General features: G+C 46.2%; 1 protein-coding gene across 2 annotated transcripts; it reads right to left on the bottom strand.

Annotated features, from left to right (window-relative positions):
* Positions 1-41: 41 nt before the first annotated feature.
* LOC117584369 (developmental protein eyes absent) lies at positions 42-19,599 on the bottom strand. 2 transcript variants are annotated; one of them, XM_034273206.1, is made up of 5 exons: positions 19,097-19,599; positions 5,161-5,207; positions 1,147-2,913; positions 840-1,084; positions 42-777 (listed from the first exon to the last, which is right to left on the bottom strand). In XM_034273206.1, the coding sequence occupies exons 1-5, from the start codon at positions 19,193-19,195 to the stop codon at positions 596-598; spliced, it is 2,340 nt and encodes a 779-aa protein (XP_034129097.1). In that variant the 5' UTR covers positions 19,196-19,599; the 3' UTR covers positions 42-595. The 2 variants fall into 2 exon arrangements, with proteins under 2 accessions (XP_034129097.1, XP_034129098.1); XM_034273207.1 differs by lacking the exon at positions 19,097-19,599 and adding an exon at positions 8,469-8,782.
* Positions 19,600-19,883: the final 284 nt, after the last annotated feature.

The following is a 19,883-nucleotide window of genomic DNA, read 5'->3' as shown; positions in this document are numbered from 1 at the left end:
TTGCTCTTTTATTAATGTTTTTTTTTAAATATATTTTAAATATAGTTTAATATATGCAGCTATATAATAGTTATTTAAAATTTGAATACTACACTTTGTCGAATTATTTATTTATAATTATGTTTACTCTGACCCTGCAGGCGCTTTAAACTAAAGACTTTAAACTAATTTTTGTTGTGTTTGCTCCGATCGATCTGTGGGGCTACTTCACGCCCCATTCTTTCGATCCGCTTCGGTCTGCTATCTGGTATTGATTGCTACTCTAAGGTGCTAAATACGTATATCGTTAGTTTAATTAATTCATTAATTATACAATTGAAACAATTTTCGTGCGGCTGCTTGCTGGCTGCAAAAAGTTGGATTAGGATTGGATTTAAAACTATATAATACAATAAAGTCTTGGCATTAAAATTATAAATTGATTAAACAAAATAATTAAATTATTTTGCGCTGGTTTACAGTTTACAGTTTCCATATCTCATACACACACATTCAATAAATTAGTTAAACATTTTGCCGTTTGTACTCAAAACTGCTTCGAGCGTCCCTCCCAAATTCTGTTTGCACTTCTACTTCCGATTCACAGTTTGGCCTTTCATAAGAAGCCCATGTCGAGGGCTGTGTATAGGGCGCGTATGTCGCTGTGTGCCGAGATACGCCAGAAGGGGAAGTTCATGGCCTTGGCGGCGGACTCCTCTTCGGCGCCATCGCCAATCACCACGTAGGTGCTCTTGCGCCCAAAGCGTGTCACGATACGCTCATAGCAGGTTTCCTGGCCTACAGAAAAAAGACGACTGGTTAGCACCGATTTGGAATGCATCTCTCTGCTCTCCACTCACCAATTTTGTGCGCACTGTAAATGTTTTCGATGTTGAAGATGCTGCCCAGTCCGAAGAGCAGCACCTTGGCCAGCGCTGGTGCCAGCTGCGTGGAGGTGACCAGCACATTGACGCAGTTCTCTCGCTGTGAAATCATGCTGAGGCACTTGAGCGCCAGTGTCGCCCAGTTATCGGTGGCCACCTCAATCTCCGAGCGTATCTGCAGCCAGGCCTCACGCTTGCCGGGACCCAGCAGTGTGCCAACGCTGGAACAAGGAAAAAGAAAAGTTAGTGAAAAGTGCTACAGGAATATGCTCTAATTACTCACTTTCCCCTGTAGCTGTTGTAGATGTCCTTAATCTTGCGATAGCGAAATGCCAGCTTGCGCATCCAGTCCACGCCGCCGCGCACTCCCGTGGGCAGGCAGAGATTGGGTGGCGCGCCGGGTGGTGTGCCCGTGTGGAAGCCATCGGTGGCAAAGTTGTAGGCGCTCAGGTCTTGGCCGTTATCGTCCGAACTGACATCGTCGATGTGCACCTGGTCACACTCCTCGATCTCGTTGAAGAAAAAGTGCGTGTCGGCCATGTTGAAGACCATTTCCTCCATGCGGAAGGCGATGGTCATCAGGGTGCTGTGGTCTTTGGTATAGCGATTCGCGTAGCTGCCTGAGAGCAGCGTGTGGAAGATGATCAGCGTCTCGTCCAGGTCCCAGACGAACACACGCTCCGGCTGCTTCACCGCCTCGCTGTTGCCCGTATCCGAGGCTGTGCTGCGCGTGGGACTGGGCTGCTGGTGGCGCCTGCCGCGTGCTCGTCCCGTCTTGCCCGTGGGCGTTGTCTTGGTGCCCGATGCATTTGAGGAGCCCGCCGTTCCCACGCTGCTGCCCCCGCTGGAATTGAGAGCTGCCGCGGCAGCTGCCACAGCCGCAGCAGAGCTGGCCGGGCCGCTGCTGGCCAGGCCCGTTGCGGCATTGGGTGAGATCGGCAGCGGGGAGTGCGGCGAGTGGGTGGCATGGTGCACGGGCGTCGTCGAGTGCGTGTCCGTGGGGCTCTCAGAGAGATTGGAGCTGGCAGCCACATGGAAACCGTGCCCGTGGCTGGCACTCGAGCTGGGCGAGCTGACGGCATACGGCGAGTAGTTGGCCGGATTGTAGTAGTTGCCGTACTGCTCGTTGTAGTAGCCGCCGTAGTCCTGCTGCGCAAAGTTGTTGTAGCCCGCGTAGGGATTGCTGTACAGCTGCGAGTTGTTGTTGCCGCCGCTGGCATAGGTGGGCGTCAGATAGGCAGCCGCCGCAGCCGCTGCTCCCGGCTCCATCTTGGCCTGCCGGGCAGCCGTGGCCGCCGCATAGGGTGCTCCGTAGCCGGAGTAGAACGGCGGCGGCGTATACTGCTGCATGCTGTTGTAGTAGTAATAATCGTGCTTCCCATCGTACACGGCCGCAGCAGCGGCGGCCACGGCCGAGGAGTTGACAGCCGCCGCCGTGCTGCTGTCCAGCGGATTGGCGGCACTGCAGCCATACAGATTGGGTCCACTGCTGACCGACGTCACCACGCCGTTGTCCAGCGCCGCATGCACCTGCTGGCCGGGACTGCGGGACTCCGACTTGACAGCGGCACCCGATCCACTGCCATCGTGCGTCCAGTGCGACATCACAGATCCACCGCTGACTCCATCATCGACCGCACTGCCGCCGGCCTGTTGATATGTGGAGAAGCTGCTGCTGGCCGACTGTGCGAAGCTGGAGGCAGCCGCCAGGCTGCAGCTGCTCGGATTCGGATTTGGGTTGCCGTTCACGTGCGGATTACTGCCCGCATAGTGGCCGCTCAACGAGGCCAATGAGCTTATTGTCGGCTGCAGCGGCTGACTCTGTGGCGGCAGTCCCAGTGGACTGCACTGTCCAACCACGCCCACGCCAACGCCGACTCCAACGCCCACACCGACGCCCATGGTGGCCCCGGCGCTACTTGGTCCATTGCTGGCCAACACGGTGCCGGGATGTGTCTGCTGTTGTTGGCTCTGTTGCTGCTGCTGCTGCTGCTGCTGCTGTTGCTGCTGGGTGTGTGGCTGTTGCTGCTGCTGGGAGAGATTGCAGAGGCTGTAATGGATACAAGGAACACAAATGATGAGTAAGGAATGGGCTAACGGTGTTTGATATCCTCTATAGACACACAAAACCTCATCAAAACATGCAACACCAACCCCATACACACTCGAATGCTGCATATCCCCAAGTGGAATCCATCAAATAAATGCACATGGACAGGAACGAAGTGAGAGTGAGAGAAACCGAAGCAGCAACGAACCTTTGCGCTCGTTAAGGAAACTCGTAAAATGTTTTCCAATAATCTTTAAACAACCATAAAATTAACGGCACGTTGTTCGGCCTGCACCATAACCGAAGTCAAGTGTGTCCCAGAGCCAGAGCCAGATTCAGACTCCGTCCCAGTCCCAGTCCCAGACCCAGACTAAAGGGCTCTTTAAAAATCTTGTCAAGTGTTATAAATATTTTTCTACGATCTCTCGCTGGTTTTTTTTTCTTTCTGCGTTGTTTACTTGCATTTGGATTTTGGATTTTGGGCTGAGGAGAGTTGGGCAAAGGAAATCGCTTTTCGGGCTGCCTTTGCGGGCCACTTGAGAGGCTCGTTCTGGCTGCCCTTGCCCTGCCCCTGGCATGTGCGGACAATCCCCGAACAAGTCCCGTTTAACTGTGCCCCCGCCCCTTGCTCGTCGCGGGGACATGTGTGCAGCAAATGTCAAAAATGCCCAAAAAGAACGGCGACAAATATTTTTTTATTTTTTACGATTTGTGTGCTTGTGCTCTTTTGTGTTTTTCTACCCTCGTTGCTATTATTATTAATATTTAAGTAGAAACAATTGCCGCTAAAACGAAAAGTGCACCAATTGAACAAACCCAAAGGGCCGCCAGCCCCAATAAAAATCAAATAAAACCCAAAACTGAAGAATAAATCAACGAAAAAAATCAAAACAATGAAAAATGCTCAGACACAAAAATAAAGTAAGTGGAAAAGGAGGGAGCGCATAGATAAATGGGGGAGTATTTCTGGTAATACAATCCTTTTCGTCAGCTAAATTTAATGGAGTTGCCATCCCCACCCGCATACCACACAAAAATACCGTTAGACAACAATCAGTTGGGCAACCCCGCCACAGCTTCAATCCCAGCCCCAGCGATGTGGGAAGAATGTGCGCCTATTCTTTGTGTCTGTCTGTGACCTCTTCTTGTCATTGGCAAGTGAATCTCTATCGCAGTTTCGTATATAAATTCCTAACACTCGTCTTGCATACGTTGATGTTATATTCTAGCTCTTAATGTCTTACTTTTGCATGAAAATATTACACTTAATTTCTTCAAATTAAATCTTCTATTTGAATCCAAAACAACTAAATTCCCCCCAATATTCAGCACAGTCTTCAGAGCAAACAGAGCAAAATAATCATAATAATGAGATAATTTGGAACCCCTTTTTATAGAATTAAATCTTCTGCAACGATTCTTTCCCCTTGTGTTCTCCCCTTTTCTTTCCCTGTGCTCCCATCTTTCTGCCTTCAAGAAAATTTGTAACAATTTTTCATAATTTTAATAGGAAGGTAAATTAAGTGCCCAATTTCCAGCGGAATCTGACACCTCGAGATGATTTTCCTTGGGCCTGGGTGAAGGGAAAGGGAGACATTTATCTTGCGAGCACACAAAAGGGGAGCAGGCGCTGGGAAGCTGGGAAGGGAAGGGAAAGCATATTTTCCCTGTGAAAAACGACGCGTGCGCTGCTTATTTTTGGGGGGTTTGAGTGATTCCACATTTTGAGTGTATCTACGCCCACCCGTTGATGGTGTTTTGTGGTAGCCAATGGGAGATTTACACAAATTATAATGAACATAATTAAAGAGAGAGTGGAGGAAAGGCAGAGGGGGAGCTGAAGTCTTTAAGACTAAGCCGCAACTGCTGCCGCCCTGAAGCCCATTTAAGTAGTTGAAATCTTTGCTCTGCCCCTTGGCAAGTGTTAAGTGCTCTGACACTTTTTCCGCTCATCTTCTTTGTCTTTGGCTTTGTCACATCTGAAGCGTGCACTGAATTCTTTTAACCGTTCAAAACGAGGCATGTGTCAGGTTGTGAGGGCCACATGCAAAATACTTGTGCCCCTGCCCATGTCCCTCTTGTCGCTTCATTTCAATTGAAACCAATTGAATATCCCTGTCCCTGACCCTGACCAAGTGTCAGACGCATTTCCTTTCCTTTCTGTTACAAATTGTCTACGCTTACAGCTGCGAGGTCCTCGAATGGGATACGACTGGGAAATACTCGGACTTGTGGGTGTGTACCTACCGATTGCGTTCATGTGTATCCGTGTGCTCTGTCTTGGGACGTTTAACCTGCAAATCAAATGGAACAAAAATACACAAATTTAGTTAAGAAAACATACCAGACAGAATAAAAGAATAGCATTATATAAAGGGGAAGAATTTGTTTATAAACAACTCTCCACCTCAGACACTGATCGGCGGTCTGCGTCTGCTGTCTCCCCTCGCAAATGCTGACACCTGCACTTCCCACAAACGAAACTTTATTTGGGTTATGGACTGACTGACTGTCTTTCCACCCAAAAAAAACAGCAAATTTTACATAATTTTCCATCGCCACTGACTGCCGCGACAGCGAATTTCGAACGCAACTTGCGTGGGAAAAAGTTTTATTTGGGCTCAAAATGTACTACTCAGAATTTGTCGGATGCACGGCGCCATTAAAGGGGACACACACACAACAGAGCGAAAGAGTGCGGCAGCAGCAGCCGCAGCAGGTGGTGCGAGCAGATAAGAAAATGTCACGAAGATATATTTCGCGAGAGAGAAGGAGCTTTAGATGATAAGAAGCGCGGAATGGTGAGAGAGAATAAGGATAGAAGAAAGAGCAAAAGAGGAGACTGCATAGAAAATAAACACTTAAGGGAAAGAGTAAAATTAATAAAAGATTCTACACTCCAACCCTAAAAGCGTAAAGCATTAAGCGCCTAAGTAAGTTTGACAAATGCCAAAAACAGCGAAGGGAAGTCCAAGCGGCAAACAAATTTATGCAAATCGAACGGAAGCCAGATAAATCGACAGACACAGAGACCCGAACCCACATCCAGGTGCTGGAATGTCTCCTGTCCTTCGCACAACCCACCCTCTGAGTGTAGCAGCAGCACTCCAAAAAAACAAAACAAAAAGTTGAGCTGCTCTTGGTTGACAGCTTCTACCGATGACCACACGCACGCACTGTCCATCATCTGTTTGGTTGGGCATTGGGGGGCTTGGGGGTGTGCAAATTTGTCGCCGGGCAACACGCGCTTCAGCGACGAACGCTTCAACGGTAGCGTTTCAACGCCGCGCATCGCCTGGTGGACCGACCACGAGCATTGAGCATTGCGTGTTGCACGAGCATCCGAATACGAATACGAATCCGAATTCGAAGCTCAATCTCCTTCGTATGCAAAAAAAGAAGGTAGAAAAAAGAGAAGTGGTGCGGAGAGGAGAGCGGTGCAGTGGGTTGCTTGCAGGAGATGAAGAAAAGATCCAAATGCAACCTTTTACTAAACTAATTTATGGCACAAGCTGACAACGTAAACATTAACACAGTCAACGGACACGGACAAGAGCAGAGAGCATCAGCACTGGGAGAGAGTGCGAGTGCAAGGGGGCTGGTCAAAGCTGTAGAGAGCAGCAGCGGGAGCGAGCGAGTGCGAGAGACAGACAGTGACAGAGAGAGGGAGATAGGGAACTAAAGAGAGGGAGAGCCGTGCTCGTTGTAGACCTGTTTTCGAGCATCTTTAACGAAATTCCTGTGATCGTAATCTCTTTGTCTCTTCTGCTGCTTTAGAAGAAGATTAAAACACACAAACAGACGGACAGACAGACAGACAGACAGACAGACAGACAGAGAGAACGGGCTGGGAGACATAAGGCACAGGCAAACAAAAGACGACAAGAAGACGGCGACAAATTTTTTATTAACCTGGCCCTAAGCCTGCCCATGCCCCCGACCCGACTCTGATTCTCCTCGACTTCGACTTCAACTCCGATTCCGTTTCGGGGATACCCCCATCCTCAGCTCAGGGCCGCCTGCTCGCTCGATAAGCATCAAAATTTGTTTCTTCTTCGTTGGGCCCTATCCCCCACCCCAACCGCATGACCTGTGCGACCATCCTTTAACACTTTGGCACGTTAATTACGTTCGGGGCCACAATCATCGAATCATCGTATAATCAACAATCGCCAAGTGTCAATCGCTGGGGCCATAATCAATATTTTGACTCTACAACAGTCCCGCTCCCCACCTAAGCCATGCCAAGCCATGCTCTTCTCTGCTCTTGGACAGACTTATTCTCTTTGTCATAAATTACATGCAGCGCGTATTGTCGCAGTTGAATTATGGCGTGTTAATTTTTACGATTACGGCTTAAACTTAATTAAAATGTGATTAATGTCGCTGCTCGACGCTGTGGCCCAGCGTCCGGCTTTTGTGGGCCAGGCTCTTTAAATTCTCATAAACCCAGTCCCGGAACACAGAGACCTGTGCGAGTGCTGTAATTTATGCTCTATTAATATTTCTCCTTAAACATTCAACATCCAGCTGTACTTTCTGTGGAACCCACTGCTGCCTCCTGCTCCAACCCCATGCAAGTCAACGTTCGACGTTCGATGTTCGTGATGTTTCCTTAAAGATTTTACTTTGTCTTAGAGCTATGGCAGGTTCAGGCAGCCATAAAGGCTACGACTACTCGTAGTAAGTGTGTCTGGTATGTGGTTTGGTTCCATTAAATCTTATTGAGATGCTCATTTGGAAAAAAAAGTGTTTTCAATGGAAATTCCAATACCTATAAGAAATGTCGATAGCTTGTAATTAACAGATGATTAACAGATGAGAGAAGAAGAGAGAGAGCAGAACCTCACTTTACAGCTTCAAGATCCCCAATTTAAGCCGATTATGATTTTCGATAATACAATACAATACAATCGTGGTCAGGTGCACAATGTTTATAATCTTAATAACCATTTAGGTATCCACCTACACAACATTCAGGGAGAGTCTTTCAAATGTTTCTTTCTTTTTTAATGGGGATAATACTTGATGAATAATAATTATTTTGGATGATTCAAAGGTGAAAAGAAGTCGTTAAAAAAGCGAATGTGAAGTGTTATTCATATTTAAAAATAATCTCAAGATTTTGTTTAATCTTTAATAAGTATTTTAATGGGTAGAAGCTTGCTTTCATTTATGTCTTGAGTTTTCTACTAAAGTTCTACTTAGTTCCTCTACTAAAACCCCTTGTAAACAACCTCAAACTCTCAGCTCAAGTCTCAGCTCTGATCTCTCATCTCCTTAACAAACTAGAGTTGGTTTCTTCGGGCTGCCCCACAGCTAGGAGAAGCCCCACAATAACACCACCAAGGAAGCTGCTGCCAATGGCTATAAAAACAATAACCATAGGCATTGGCAACAGCAAATGGCAATAGCGCAAAACATTAACCGACGGCACAGCCACAGCCCACAGCCCACAGACTGAAAGTGGTTTTCCACATCACTTGTAGAGCTTCTTCTCTTGTGAATAGATCTTGAAAATCTGAGAAATTTAAGTGTGATTATTTGATGATTACCTTTGGCTCGATCATTTTGTCAATTAATCCGCAACGCGGCGCTGCATAGTTGTAGGGCATGAGGGTGACCATTCTGAAGAACTTTCACACAAACACACACACAAAAACGAATAATTGGAGGTAGGATTCCGATGATCCGATGGATAAAGATGTTTCGCACTCAAAAGCCTTTACAGTGGATTAGCATGAGGCACAAAAACACACATCACATGGGAAGTAAAACACACGAGAAATATCTATTAGATTTTCGGGTTCTAGAGAGAGAGAGAAACTCGACGACCGACTCGACCGGTTCCCGTAGCGTACGCTTTGAATGGCTCGAATCGAATGAATGTCAGACCAGGCCAGCCAGACCCGGGGAAACACTCAGCACTCAGCACTCAGCACTCAACACACTCAAGTGGCTGATGTTTGAGTGAAAATGCCAGCATTGGATGGCGGCGGCGGGCACTCGGAACGAGTTCGTGCGAGCAGTCGATGAGCATATGGCCGACTCTTTTCCGCACACACACCAACACACACGGGTATGCATGGGTAGACTCCGCCTCTTTCGGAACAAGGGGTGCTCGGTCCTCCACAACCAACAACCACTTTTCCATGCGTAAAGTTTTTGTTTGGAGTCTTGGAGATTTTTCACTCTTTGCGACGAGATGCGGGCGAACAATGCCGCTGGGCCAACGCCATTCCAAAATCGTGTTCCAATGTGTTTCGCATAAATTAATTAACAATTCGATGCGGATCCGATGCTCTGGTGGCCCATCCATCCATTGCTGGCACATTATACAAATTAATAAACTAATCAGATGAGTATTTCGAATACTCCCAATTTTCAATGGGAACCGACAGCCATTTTATGGCAATCATAAAATTCGAAACAAAACAAAAAAAACAATCATCTCGGGTAATTCAAGACGCTCCAAAAAGTTATTGGTTCGCTCTTGTGTGTGGTGTGGATGGATCCGTAACATATTAGAAAAGGAGCTCCCCGAATATGAATACGAATACGAATTCGAATTCGAATAGTATTAAATACATTTATGTATGGGGCATGTAAGGCGAGACGAAGCGTGCTGGCTGTAGTCCCTCGATACACGATATCTCACATCGTATGGCGGGTATGTCTGATGTCTGACCCAACAAATTGGCATCTAATCAAAATCACAGAGGGCCCCCACACTCGTGAATCACTTTCACTGGTAATTGGGAACAATAAACAAGATGGTAGAGCGATGGTTTTAATGGTTGTTAACTAAGGCAAGGAATTGCTTTCATTTTGGTGTAAGGTTTTGAGAGGTTTTTCTTCATGTTTCAGGGTACAATTGAAGCTGTATTTCGTTGATTTTGCAGTACAAATTCTGGCTGCCAAACCTCAAACCTCAAACCTTCATATTACATTACTTATTAAGAAACTCTCCTCCTGTCGTATCATAAACAATCCACAGTCGCACATTTATTTATTTATATATAAAATCCCGACGCCAGTGGCTGCAAACAACATGTAAACGATTTTTTATTGATTTAACACTTAATTTTTTCGCCCAGTCGTCTAAACAAACATTGACGGGGAGTCGGCAGTCGTCAGGCGTCTGAGAGTCACTTCGAGTGTCTGCAGATGAGGTTTCACGTAAACACAGCAGCAAGTGCAGTTGGAAAAACAAATTTCGACTCATATGCAGTGGAATTCTCGGCAAAAAGCTTACTCACTCCCTTCAGCAGACACGGCACTGGGGAGAAAGTGAATACAAATGTCTGGCGAAAGTAATTCGAATCGATGGGCGAGTCAAAGGGCCAATCTTAATTATCGATTTCCAGGCGGAAGGGTAATCCTTTTGGTTCTTGCCCACACTTCAAAAAGTGTTAAAGGAACCTCGATGAACTCTTGGGAAGGAAATGGTTGAGCCAACTTGGGCATTAAATTTGCCTTAATCGCTTTAGCACGATCGTGAGACAACATGTCGTCAATTATATCTACGATGATCAGCAGCAGCAGCAGCAGCAGCAGTGGGTATGCGCTAACATCTTCCAACCCTCTGCTCCTGTCCTGTCCAGAGCATAAACTCGTATCTCCCCCTAACGATCCCCACTTTGAGCATCTTCTGTAAACAAATCTGCGCATAATTTGCTGCATTTGCAGATATTTCTTGGGGTCTGGCGTGGTCTGGCATGTTGCTGAGACTTGCACATTTGTCGTGGACCGGTTGCCGATCGTCCATCCTGTTCGCCCCCTCCGCCCCTGCCCCTTTTTGTTGAACGTGCTGATCGTGCGACTGCCACACAATGGTGGCTCAGAGTTCGGCTGTGGCGGCGGGGCAGGGCAGGGCAGGGCCCGAAAGTGTTTAAGATTTACGTTCGGTTTTGATCGGCCTGGACCTCCCCGAGTGTTGTATTAATTTTACACACAGCACCCGAGCCAGGGGGATCGGCAGAGGCTGGCCAGCGGCTAGTATACGGGCATCGCCTGCCGGCCTGTTGCGGGCGCCATTTTAATGCCAAAGTTTTAACACCTGAGTCGAGCACATTTGTTGCCCATGTTCGCATTCTTACAACTTGATCTGGGCCCTGACTGTTCCTGTTGCACATCTAGATAAGGACTTCAGGCTCTAAAACATTGAATGGCTTGTTTCTTGTCATTTTGTTGGGGTCTCTGTGTTCCTGCTTACCTCAAGTTTCCCTCTGCTTTTCCACAGTTCAAAAGTCAGCGCGGGGAATGCGTCATTCGCCCAAGAAGTGGGTCAATATTTGCTGATTACAGAGAGACATTTATTATGTGTCAGCACATGCCAATGTTCTGAGGCATTCCTAGAGCCATTTGGCAATCGCTGAGCCATGGAACCACACAAATGAAAAATAGAAAAACAAAATTGCGGAGAGCCACAGAAAAATTATATATATAAATACTTCATTTGCATGCTGGCACGAAGCAAAGAATTATTATTCCATTATTCCTACTCCTACTCCCCGTTTATGCTGATGCTTTTGCTTGGGGTTTCTTCGTTTTGCCAGGGAATTCTTGTATTCTCTTCAATGAAAATGAACAAAAGATTGTGTAACCGAAACGCTTTATACTTCCCCTTGATCCGCTTTTCCCCACAATATCTTTTCTACAGAAACTTGCGAAAAACTCATAGCTTTACAGGTATAGTATTTCCCTTTTGGAAACGAATTTTCTACTTGTGTAAATATTTGTATTTAAAAAATAAAACTCTCTTCTATGCAGTGAAATCTCAGACCATCAGCTGTTCAAGAGTCGCAGCTAAATAGTGTCGTAAATCATTCAAAATATTAGATTTGAGATTTGAGATTTTAGATTTTGAGACAACCATTTTATGGATCATTAAAGTGTGTGGCCAATAACTACTGTGCTGGCACCATAAAAAAGATGAACATAAACTTTGATTTTATGAATCAAAGCAGAGGAGGAGAACGAAAAACAAAGACTTGAACTGTGCGGACTGCGGACTGTGGAGTTTGAAGTGTGATGTGTGGAGTGCATTGTATGTGGGCGAACAAAAATAAACCGCGTCAGGAATTGCATTCTATGTGCTATTCACTTTGCCCCCAATCCCCGATCCCCGATCCCGATCATGAGTATGATTGAAGCTGCTTATGATGATGATGATGGCCACCAGGGTAGAGCCAGAAACGCTTCGTTTATGCTTTCATTCTAGGGAAAAGAATATTATGCGGAACCTGTGTTTGTGCTCCGGGCACGTGCCGATCTGGGAGTGTTACAGATGGGGAGGTCATGCCGAAGGGGGATTGAGCAGAGAGAGAGAGAGCGAGAGCGGGAATCGCCATGGTGACCCGCCAAGTAAAACAAACATTGGTCAGGAATTTCATTAAAAGCCAGATACCTCCCGGAGTCTCTATGTGGCGTTCTCTTGGCAACCAAAACCCCCTCGCTCCTCGCTCCCCATGCCCAGCAACCTGCTGGCCCACCCACAGAGAGAAGTGTGTCGCCTGTCACTGGGAATGAGCAAACTCAGCGAGCGCCCTGGAGTGTGGGTAGTGCAGCCAGCAGTACGTGATAGAGTGGATTGTGGCACAGAATGAAGGAGAGTGGTGATTGCTCTGGTGGTGTGGGTGTACAGCATGGTTTACCTGTGGGAACGACTCTCTAATTAATTTAATTATGCGCTCTCGTCTAGCGCGTGTCAAAACGCGAAACAACCGACAACAAAATTAAATACTCACGCCTCGCCGAGCCCTAAGCAAATGCGCCCTCAACTATGCAACGCGAACATATGCTATGGATGATCCCAGTACCCTGGAAGGTTGACTACGGCAGGGTGTGTTGGACCTGCAGAGAATGCAGCCACTCAAAGGGTGGATAAGATGGTGAAGTGCAGGAGAGAACTTTCATAAGACTCTTTCATACCTCCAGCAGCAATTATTGACTCTACACCACAGAGTATCCCTTTGTCGACCCTTAACAATATTTGTTTCCCGTTTTGTTTTGTGTTAAGCGTTGCCAAGCCTAGTCTCATCCCAATTGGAATCCTCACGGCAACGGCAACGGCAACGGCAAACGATGAGGCATCGCTGACAAATTGAATTTGTAAACTTGCCCCCGCAGCAGCAGCAGCAGCAGCAGCAGCAGCAGCAGCAACAAATCATCGGAGACCCCCGGGGATGCTCCGGCTCCGTATGCTGCGAATGTTATGGATGATGGTAATCCTATACCTATATACGTACACGTACCATCCCGTACCCTATCCATGTTACGCTCCTCTGGATGGACTTTCTAACTTGGTTTCAGCTCGCTGAGTTTTCCATCCTCTCCCATCATCATCATCATCATCATCATTGCACCCTTACCGGTCTCCCCCACAATTCGCTTTTCCGAAAGTGATGTGAAATTATAGTAGACCCGCTTTTTGGGTGGGTTCTTCTGTCACCGAGCGGGGTGGGGGCGTGTCAATCCAGTTTGGTGCAGCATTAAAAAAAAACATACACAATTATTAACACTTATTAATGTTGAGGTTTTTGTGTATATATGGCACCCCAGGGCTTAAATTAAAGTCATCCGAAGTGCCAAACAGCTGCCTCAAGTGCCGCACTTGAGTCCTCGATGCTCGAACAGGGGGTTGCAGCTACACCATGGGGCAGCTCCGCATCCCCGGGCTTTGTCGTTGTTTAAGTAGTCATTAAGATTGAGTGTGGATAAGATTTTTTCACAGCTGGCAGTCCCGCGTTTCCTTCCTTCCGCCCTGCAATTAGCCGCTCAACCTTTGACTTTTTCCAACTTCCTACTGGGTCTAGGGGCCATCCTATTGACAGCTATTGTCTTCTAATTAAACAACAATGTTGACCTCATTTCCCAAGATGTCACGGTTCAGGTTCAACGATTGCAAAAAGTTCCTTTAATTTTTCACAACTTTTGGCTTGAAAATATCTTAAAAATTATTACAGAAAAATGTCTGAGAAATTTGGGTTGCTTTGTTTGTTAATTAAAAATCATTGATTGCTGGATGCAACCCTTCAAGGAGTTGGTTGTTGAGCCCTTCAGGTGTGTCTTAACCCTTCTAAAGGTGCTACAACCCTTTTCTTCTGGTTATAATCAGCAGACAGGCAGAGCTCTTTGTGTGTTAATAAAGTTGCAGGGCAGATGGGTTGGGATGTTCCATTACATAACGAAGGGTAGAGGGTACTATGTGAATTTATTTTCATTAAAGTATTTCCCAATTGAAATCAGTGCAAGAAAAAAAACCTGCTGAATGGCCAACCAAATGATTGCCTAAGTTAGCCAGAAATCACTTCATTACAGACAGAAAGAGATTCCCTTCTGAACCGCAAACTGTGCCAACTGTGTGCAACACTTCGACTGGCAAGCTGGCAAACTGGCAAACTGGCAAACTGGCAAACTGGCAACCGAATACTTGTATCTCTCCGCCCGTCCCCCGCCCGGAACGACTATCAGTTTCATCGTATGTGGCAGCCCTAAAGTTGCAACGGATCGGTTACACCCAGCACCCGGCAGACCTTGGCCACATTTAACTTTTGTGCTGCTTCTGTTCCACAATTGTGCAAAAATAGTAGCAGCAAAAATAGTTGATTATTTCCGTTAAATGTAATTGCTAGAAAAGTGAACAGAGAGTGTGGAAAAGCTAAGTTACAGAACCAACTGTTGAGGGGACAACTTTCCATCTGCGAACAGGTGCTGCCTGGCATGGGCATCTTTATCGAAATCGGAGGCTAAACTCACTCACTCCACTCAGCACTCTCCTCGATCCCATCCCGAATATCGTAGGAATATCGAATTTCGTTTTACCGCCTCGCCAATCAATGGGCAAAATGTGAATGATTTGTTTGTTGGCATTTTGGCTGCCAATTGTCCAAAGTCTGCTTCTGCCACTGCCACTGGCACCGCTGCTGCTGCTGCTGCACTTTTTCCCAGAGCCCCGGGAAATGGAAGGAAAATGTGCAACGAGGAAATCTGATATTTTTTTTGTGCTGCTTAGAGAGGGCCTGGAAAATTGCTCGGGACCGGGTCAGGCCCCGAACAGGCCATGCATTTCGTGGTAAAAATTATTGTACAAATTCAAGAAAAAGAGAGAGAAAAAAAACTGTCACGATTGCTAACGAGCAATGGCTTCCTCTGCCCCATTCTTCTGTGTTCTAGGACTGTCTCCCCCCTCACCCAGTCGAGTCAAAGGTCGCACAAATTTGTCTCAGAAAAAACCGCTTAATTGGTAGGGGTATAGGGTGGGGTTGGGATTGCCGTTGGGTGTGTGGAAAGGGCAGCTGCCTGTCTGCGCCCGTACTTTGACTGACAACAGCCACACCTAAGTGAAACCCGGAGAGATGTAGAAAGAGGTGGAGTCCCCAGTCGGAGAATCTTATCATGCTCCAAGCTGTCTGCCACTTGATTGAACCGGAAATGAGGCGCAACCGCAAGATGGAGTCGAGTCGAGTCGAGTCGAGTCGAGTCTTGTTTTCACAGGCTGCGACCACTTGACCCCGCACAACCCTCTGGCAGTGACACTGTAAAGGAGATTCAAAGTAAACCGAATCGGATATCGTACCCCTTTGCCTTCCATTCTCCTACAAAATGTTTTACATCAATTTGCTGGTTAAAGTGCCGCGGAACAGCAGCAGCAGCCACACATTTACCCCAACTGTCAAATAATTATGACAAGTTCATTTCGTCGCACTTTTGCTCATTTGTTTAGCTCCCATTTATATCTATTTTTTCCACAATTTTAACAAGAATTTGTGTAAGCATCAGAACCATCGCTCCACCAATTACCGCAGCGTTGTAAGATTCTCTGATGCTTTTTGATGTGACAGATGCGTCGCCGTGTCGGCTATGAGGTGTGCTTTGGCTCTGCCACAGATGTTACTTGGTTCTCCGTGGTTCTCTGTTTTTTTTTGCTGTTACTTAAAAGTATGCTAGGATTTATGGAGCATCCAGTAAGGAGAATAAATCAGGCAAAAATATGACAAAGACTTATCCCAGCAAAAAACTTTCATGACGTACAATATTAGATCACTCAACGAATGGAGGACTCACTGTCGATAATCTGCTGATCTGGCCCGTAAAGAGTTCTTTTCTGTACTATATATAGGAAAGTGCTGGGCTATCTATAGACAAACGGCAGCTCAAAATATGCTGTCGAAAGTGACAATTGATTGCGTGCAGACCTTTTGTCTCATTTGCTGGTTTATTTCTGTGCTGCTACCATTCAAATTTAGACCAAACTAAACCAAAGCAAGCCAAGAGACGCACAATGAGTCATGAGCCGCGGGGCAGACACAAAGCAAATCCTTCTCTTGAGGCACAAATATTTGCAATCATTAGTGAGCATTAGAGATTGAAATCCAGCCGGAAAGGAAAGGAAAGGACAACCATCAGCCATCAGGTTGCTCTAATTTCCTGTACATCTTTCGGTGTATTGCTGCTGCTGACAGGCGACATAAAACAGGATAAAAAGGACTAAGCAGCGTCGCCAGTTGAGCGGATTATGGCAAACAAAAGGACATCAAGAGTGGGCCTAAGGGATAAACCAGCTCTGCCCATATTGTTCCTGCATGTAACTCAAGTATTATACATGCAAATTTATGCCACACAATTTTTGTGGTTTTCTCAAGTAATCACGAATTATGTCAGGCGAAAAGTAAGCGATAAGCGCACAACATGCAAAGGTTATCCAAAGGGGGAGCAAACTCTACTCTACTCTGATAATTAAGTGGAATTCTTTGGGGCACAAATCTTACAAATAAATAAAGAATGGGGATGTGGGCCCCAAGTTAGGTAAGCTAAAAAATTGATTATTCTGTGGAATTCCTTGGGAAACTTTTGCGCTTGTTCTTGCGGGTTCTTGAGGTTCCTCTTAAATAAACAGAGAACCCGAAATCACGTTGACAACGAGCATAATCATCATAATCGTATACAAAACTCGTGCCAGGCAGAGCTGCTCCATCATCGGAGATTTGTTTATTATTCTTATCGCAGACCATGGCTACCGAAATATTGCGCAGATTTTGCTACCGAAAGATCACAGCTTGGCGAAACTTTCGTGTAAACAAATAAACAAGTTCATTTTAGATCTCAGTCTGTGAGTGCTGCTGTAACAGGTAGCTGGGAGATGCACAAAAGCAGATTCTGCACTTCCTGTGCCACGCCCCAGACAAACATTTGCCACTTAAGCCGGGGAGGGAGTGCACAGGGGACACAAGGACAAAGCGGATTAACAGCAGCAGAGGAGAAAGATGTCCAGGGGATAAACTGATTCACAGATTATGCTGTAAAAATGTCAGCCGGAGCCGGAGACGGAGCCGGACATTTGTGCACCACAAGCTGGAGTCCCAGTTTGGCAGCAGGACTTCCCTCAAAAAGGTATCCCCCAGGAAAACATTTAAAATTTAATTTTTTGGGCGTGGCTGTAATGGAGAGGTGCCCACAAAATGAGCAGCGCAGCTCAGCGGAAAACGAATTAAAATCCTTATTTCATCTGGTAAAAACCCACAGAGGCAAAAGTCCTGCGGGCCCACGCCCTTATAGACGTGAGGGGGGGACCCCCAGCTGAAATGTTTATGCTCCCTGCTTGAGGTACCCTTCCCCCCCTCTGCATCCATCCCGCATTGTTTGTTGTTATAATGGAAGAGCAACAGCAGCACCGAAAAGCGCAAGGCATCTGCACGGCACGGCACGGCATGGCATGGCATGGCACGGCGCGTTTGTATGTCCTTTTGTACATTTTGCTGCTCCTTTCCGACTACTCAAATTTCAATGAAATTATCCTCACGGCATTTCATGTCTGTCCCTCTCTCTCACTCTCTCTCTCTCTCTCTCTCTATCCCTCTCTCTCTGTGAGTGTGGAACAATGCCGAATAACATTTTTCGCTGAAATTATTTGCTAATGGCCTCAACCAGCACTCTGGCGCTGTCTCTGCCTCTGCGGTCCTTTCGTCCTTTCTTTTTTTTTTGCATTTGCATTTATGAGATTTTTGTGTGTCGTCTCTCTGTTTTTCTGTCAAATAGACAAACAAAATGGCGCCAAGTGACGCTTTTTGTTTGTGTTCCTTTGGCTTAGTGCCTTCCACATCGATGGAAGCCATTTTGTTGGATGGCAGAGAAAGGAAAAACTTTTGTTTGTCCTGGCAACGCCAACAACCTCGCAAATTGCTTTGCTCCAAAACTTTGCTCAAGTTACGGCCCTGTTGGGGGACTCCTTCCTCACTCGTAAATGGGATGCCCAAAAGGAGAGAGAGTGAGGAAGCTGTTGCTGCCTTGGCAACGCTGACAATCAATAGACAGAACTCCAGCAGTCCTGGAACTGTCAATCAAAGCAAACAGCACTGAAAGACGACGTTCAGGGTTCATGGATACGGGAACAATTTTTAGATCTCCGAGAGATCTCCAAGCCCTTGACCTACTGCCTTCTTGGGCTCAAGATCCCTTTTTGTGGTTTTATTTCTGGTCAAATGATTCCCACTCGATCGACAGGATTTTTGTGCCCTTTTGTGCGCACTTAAGCTGAAAATTCCCTTTTGACTACTGTCCTGCATTGTCTGCTCGCAGCATTTAAAGGATCAGAAACGACCAAATGCGCAGTAGCATCTTTGATTTCTTACAGTTCACTGTACAGTGGAACTTATCTGCAGCAAATCTTTCAGCCCAGAAGCAGAAAGCAGAAGCAAAAGTAATTATAAATAATTGATGCGGAAAATATGATCTGGAGTACTGCCCGGAGTCAGGTTTGCAGACATAGAAGTTGCTTTGGATTTATTTTTGGCTTCAGCTTGGGAGGAAACGTGTTGGTTATGCAATGTGGTGCGTGTGTGTGGTCTAAGTAAAAGCAAAGACTATACAAAGGCACCTAAAAGCTGTTATATGGTGGGAGTTTTCATGACGTACCGCAGACCTGTAGACCAGTAAGACAAATACCCAGGGAACCCGCACCACGAAGGGTCGAAGAAAAATGAAAGAGAAATATACACCTCATGCAATATCTTGGTAATTGTCTAGTCTTAGATAAAACATTGGCAAAGATGGTACGATAAAGGAATAAAAAATGTTAAACTTGAGAGAGGAAGTTGAACCTGAAATCAGGAGACATAAAATAAATCTATCTCTTCCTTCCCTCCTGTTTAAATGTATTAAAAGTTCTCTTCGCTCTACTCACTTTGTAGTAATCCAGTGTTGAAAAGTTCTGACAGGGTACATTATACAACATATTCCAGGTGTTGTAGTTGCTGCTGTGACTCTGTCGAAAGCTGCACATTGAAAATGTTACAATTCACAATTGAAAAGTTTCCTGGCCATGGCAGAGACTTTTTGCTTATTATTTTTAATGCACAAACACACAGCTATGGATCAATTATAAATTTGTTTGTTTGACTGAAATGTCGAATAATTATTCCGTTTTTTATTGCACGGCGCACGACAGCACTCGAATGATGCGATGAATAAACATTAAATTGTGTTAATCGAGCAGTTCCGTTACGCAAATTAATTTGTGCCAAATTAATTTTTTACGATGTGAATGAATGAATGTATTTTTTCTGCTCCACGTCTCGTTCTGCACTGTTTTGCGTTTTCGCTGAGCCGACGGGTCGGAAGCTTTTTTTTCGTTGTCGTATGTACCGTTGTCGAATGTCGCTGTGGTCCACTGTGGCTCTCGACCGAAATATGACTTAAAGCTGCCTGCTCGGTGCTCGGTGCTCATCGCCTCGTACCCACAAAGCTGTCGACGTCGTCGCCGTCGTTCGCTCTCGCTCTCCCCTGCTCCACCCCTGCTCCGTGACGAACGCGAGATCGTGGTGCGCTGTTGCCGTCTCGCTTTGCGTGCCCGTTTGCCCTTCGGCTGTGACGTGTTTGGCTCTCGCTCTAACCTTAGGGCAGGCACTCACTGGCCTGCACAGCGTGTTGAGTGAGTTTTTGTATTTCACTCAGAGGGCGGCGCATCAGGA

Source organism: Drosophila guanche, unplaced genomic scaffold (assembly GCF_900245975.1).
Source record: "Drosophila guanche unplaced genomic scaffold, DGUA_6, whole genome shotgun sequence".
NCBI classification, from domain to species: Eukaryota; Metazoa; Arthropoda; class Insecta; order Diptera; family Drosophilidae; genus Drosophila; species Drosophila guanche.
This window is presented reverse-complemented; position numbering and strand designations above follow the sequence as displayed.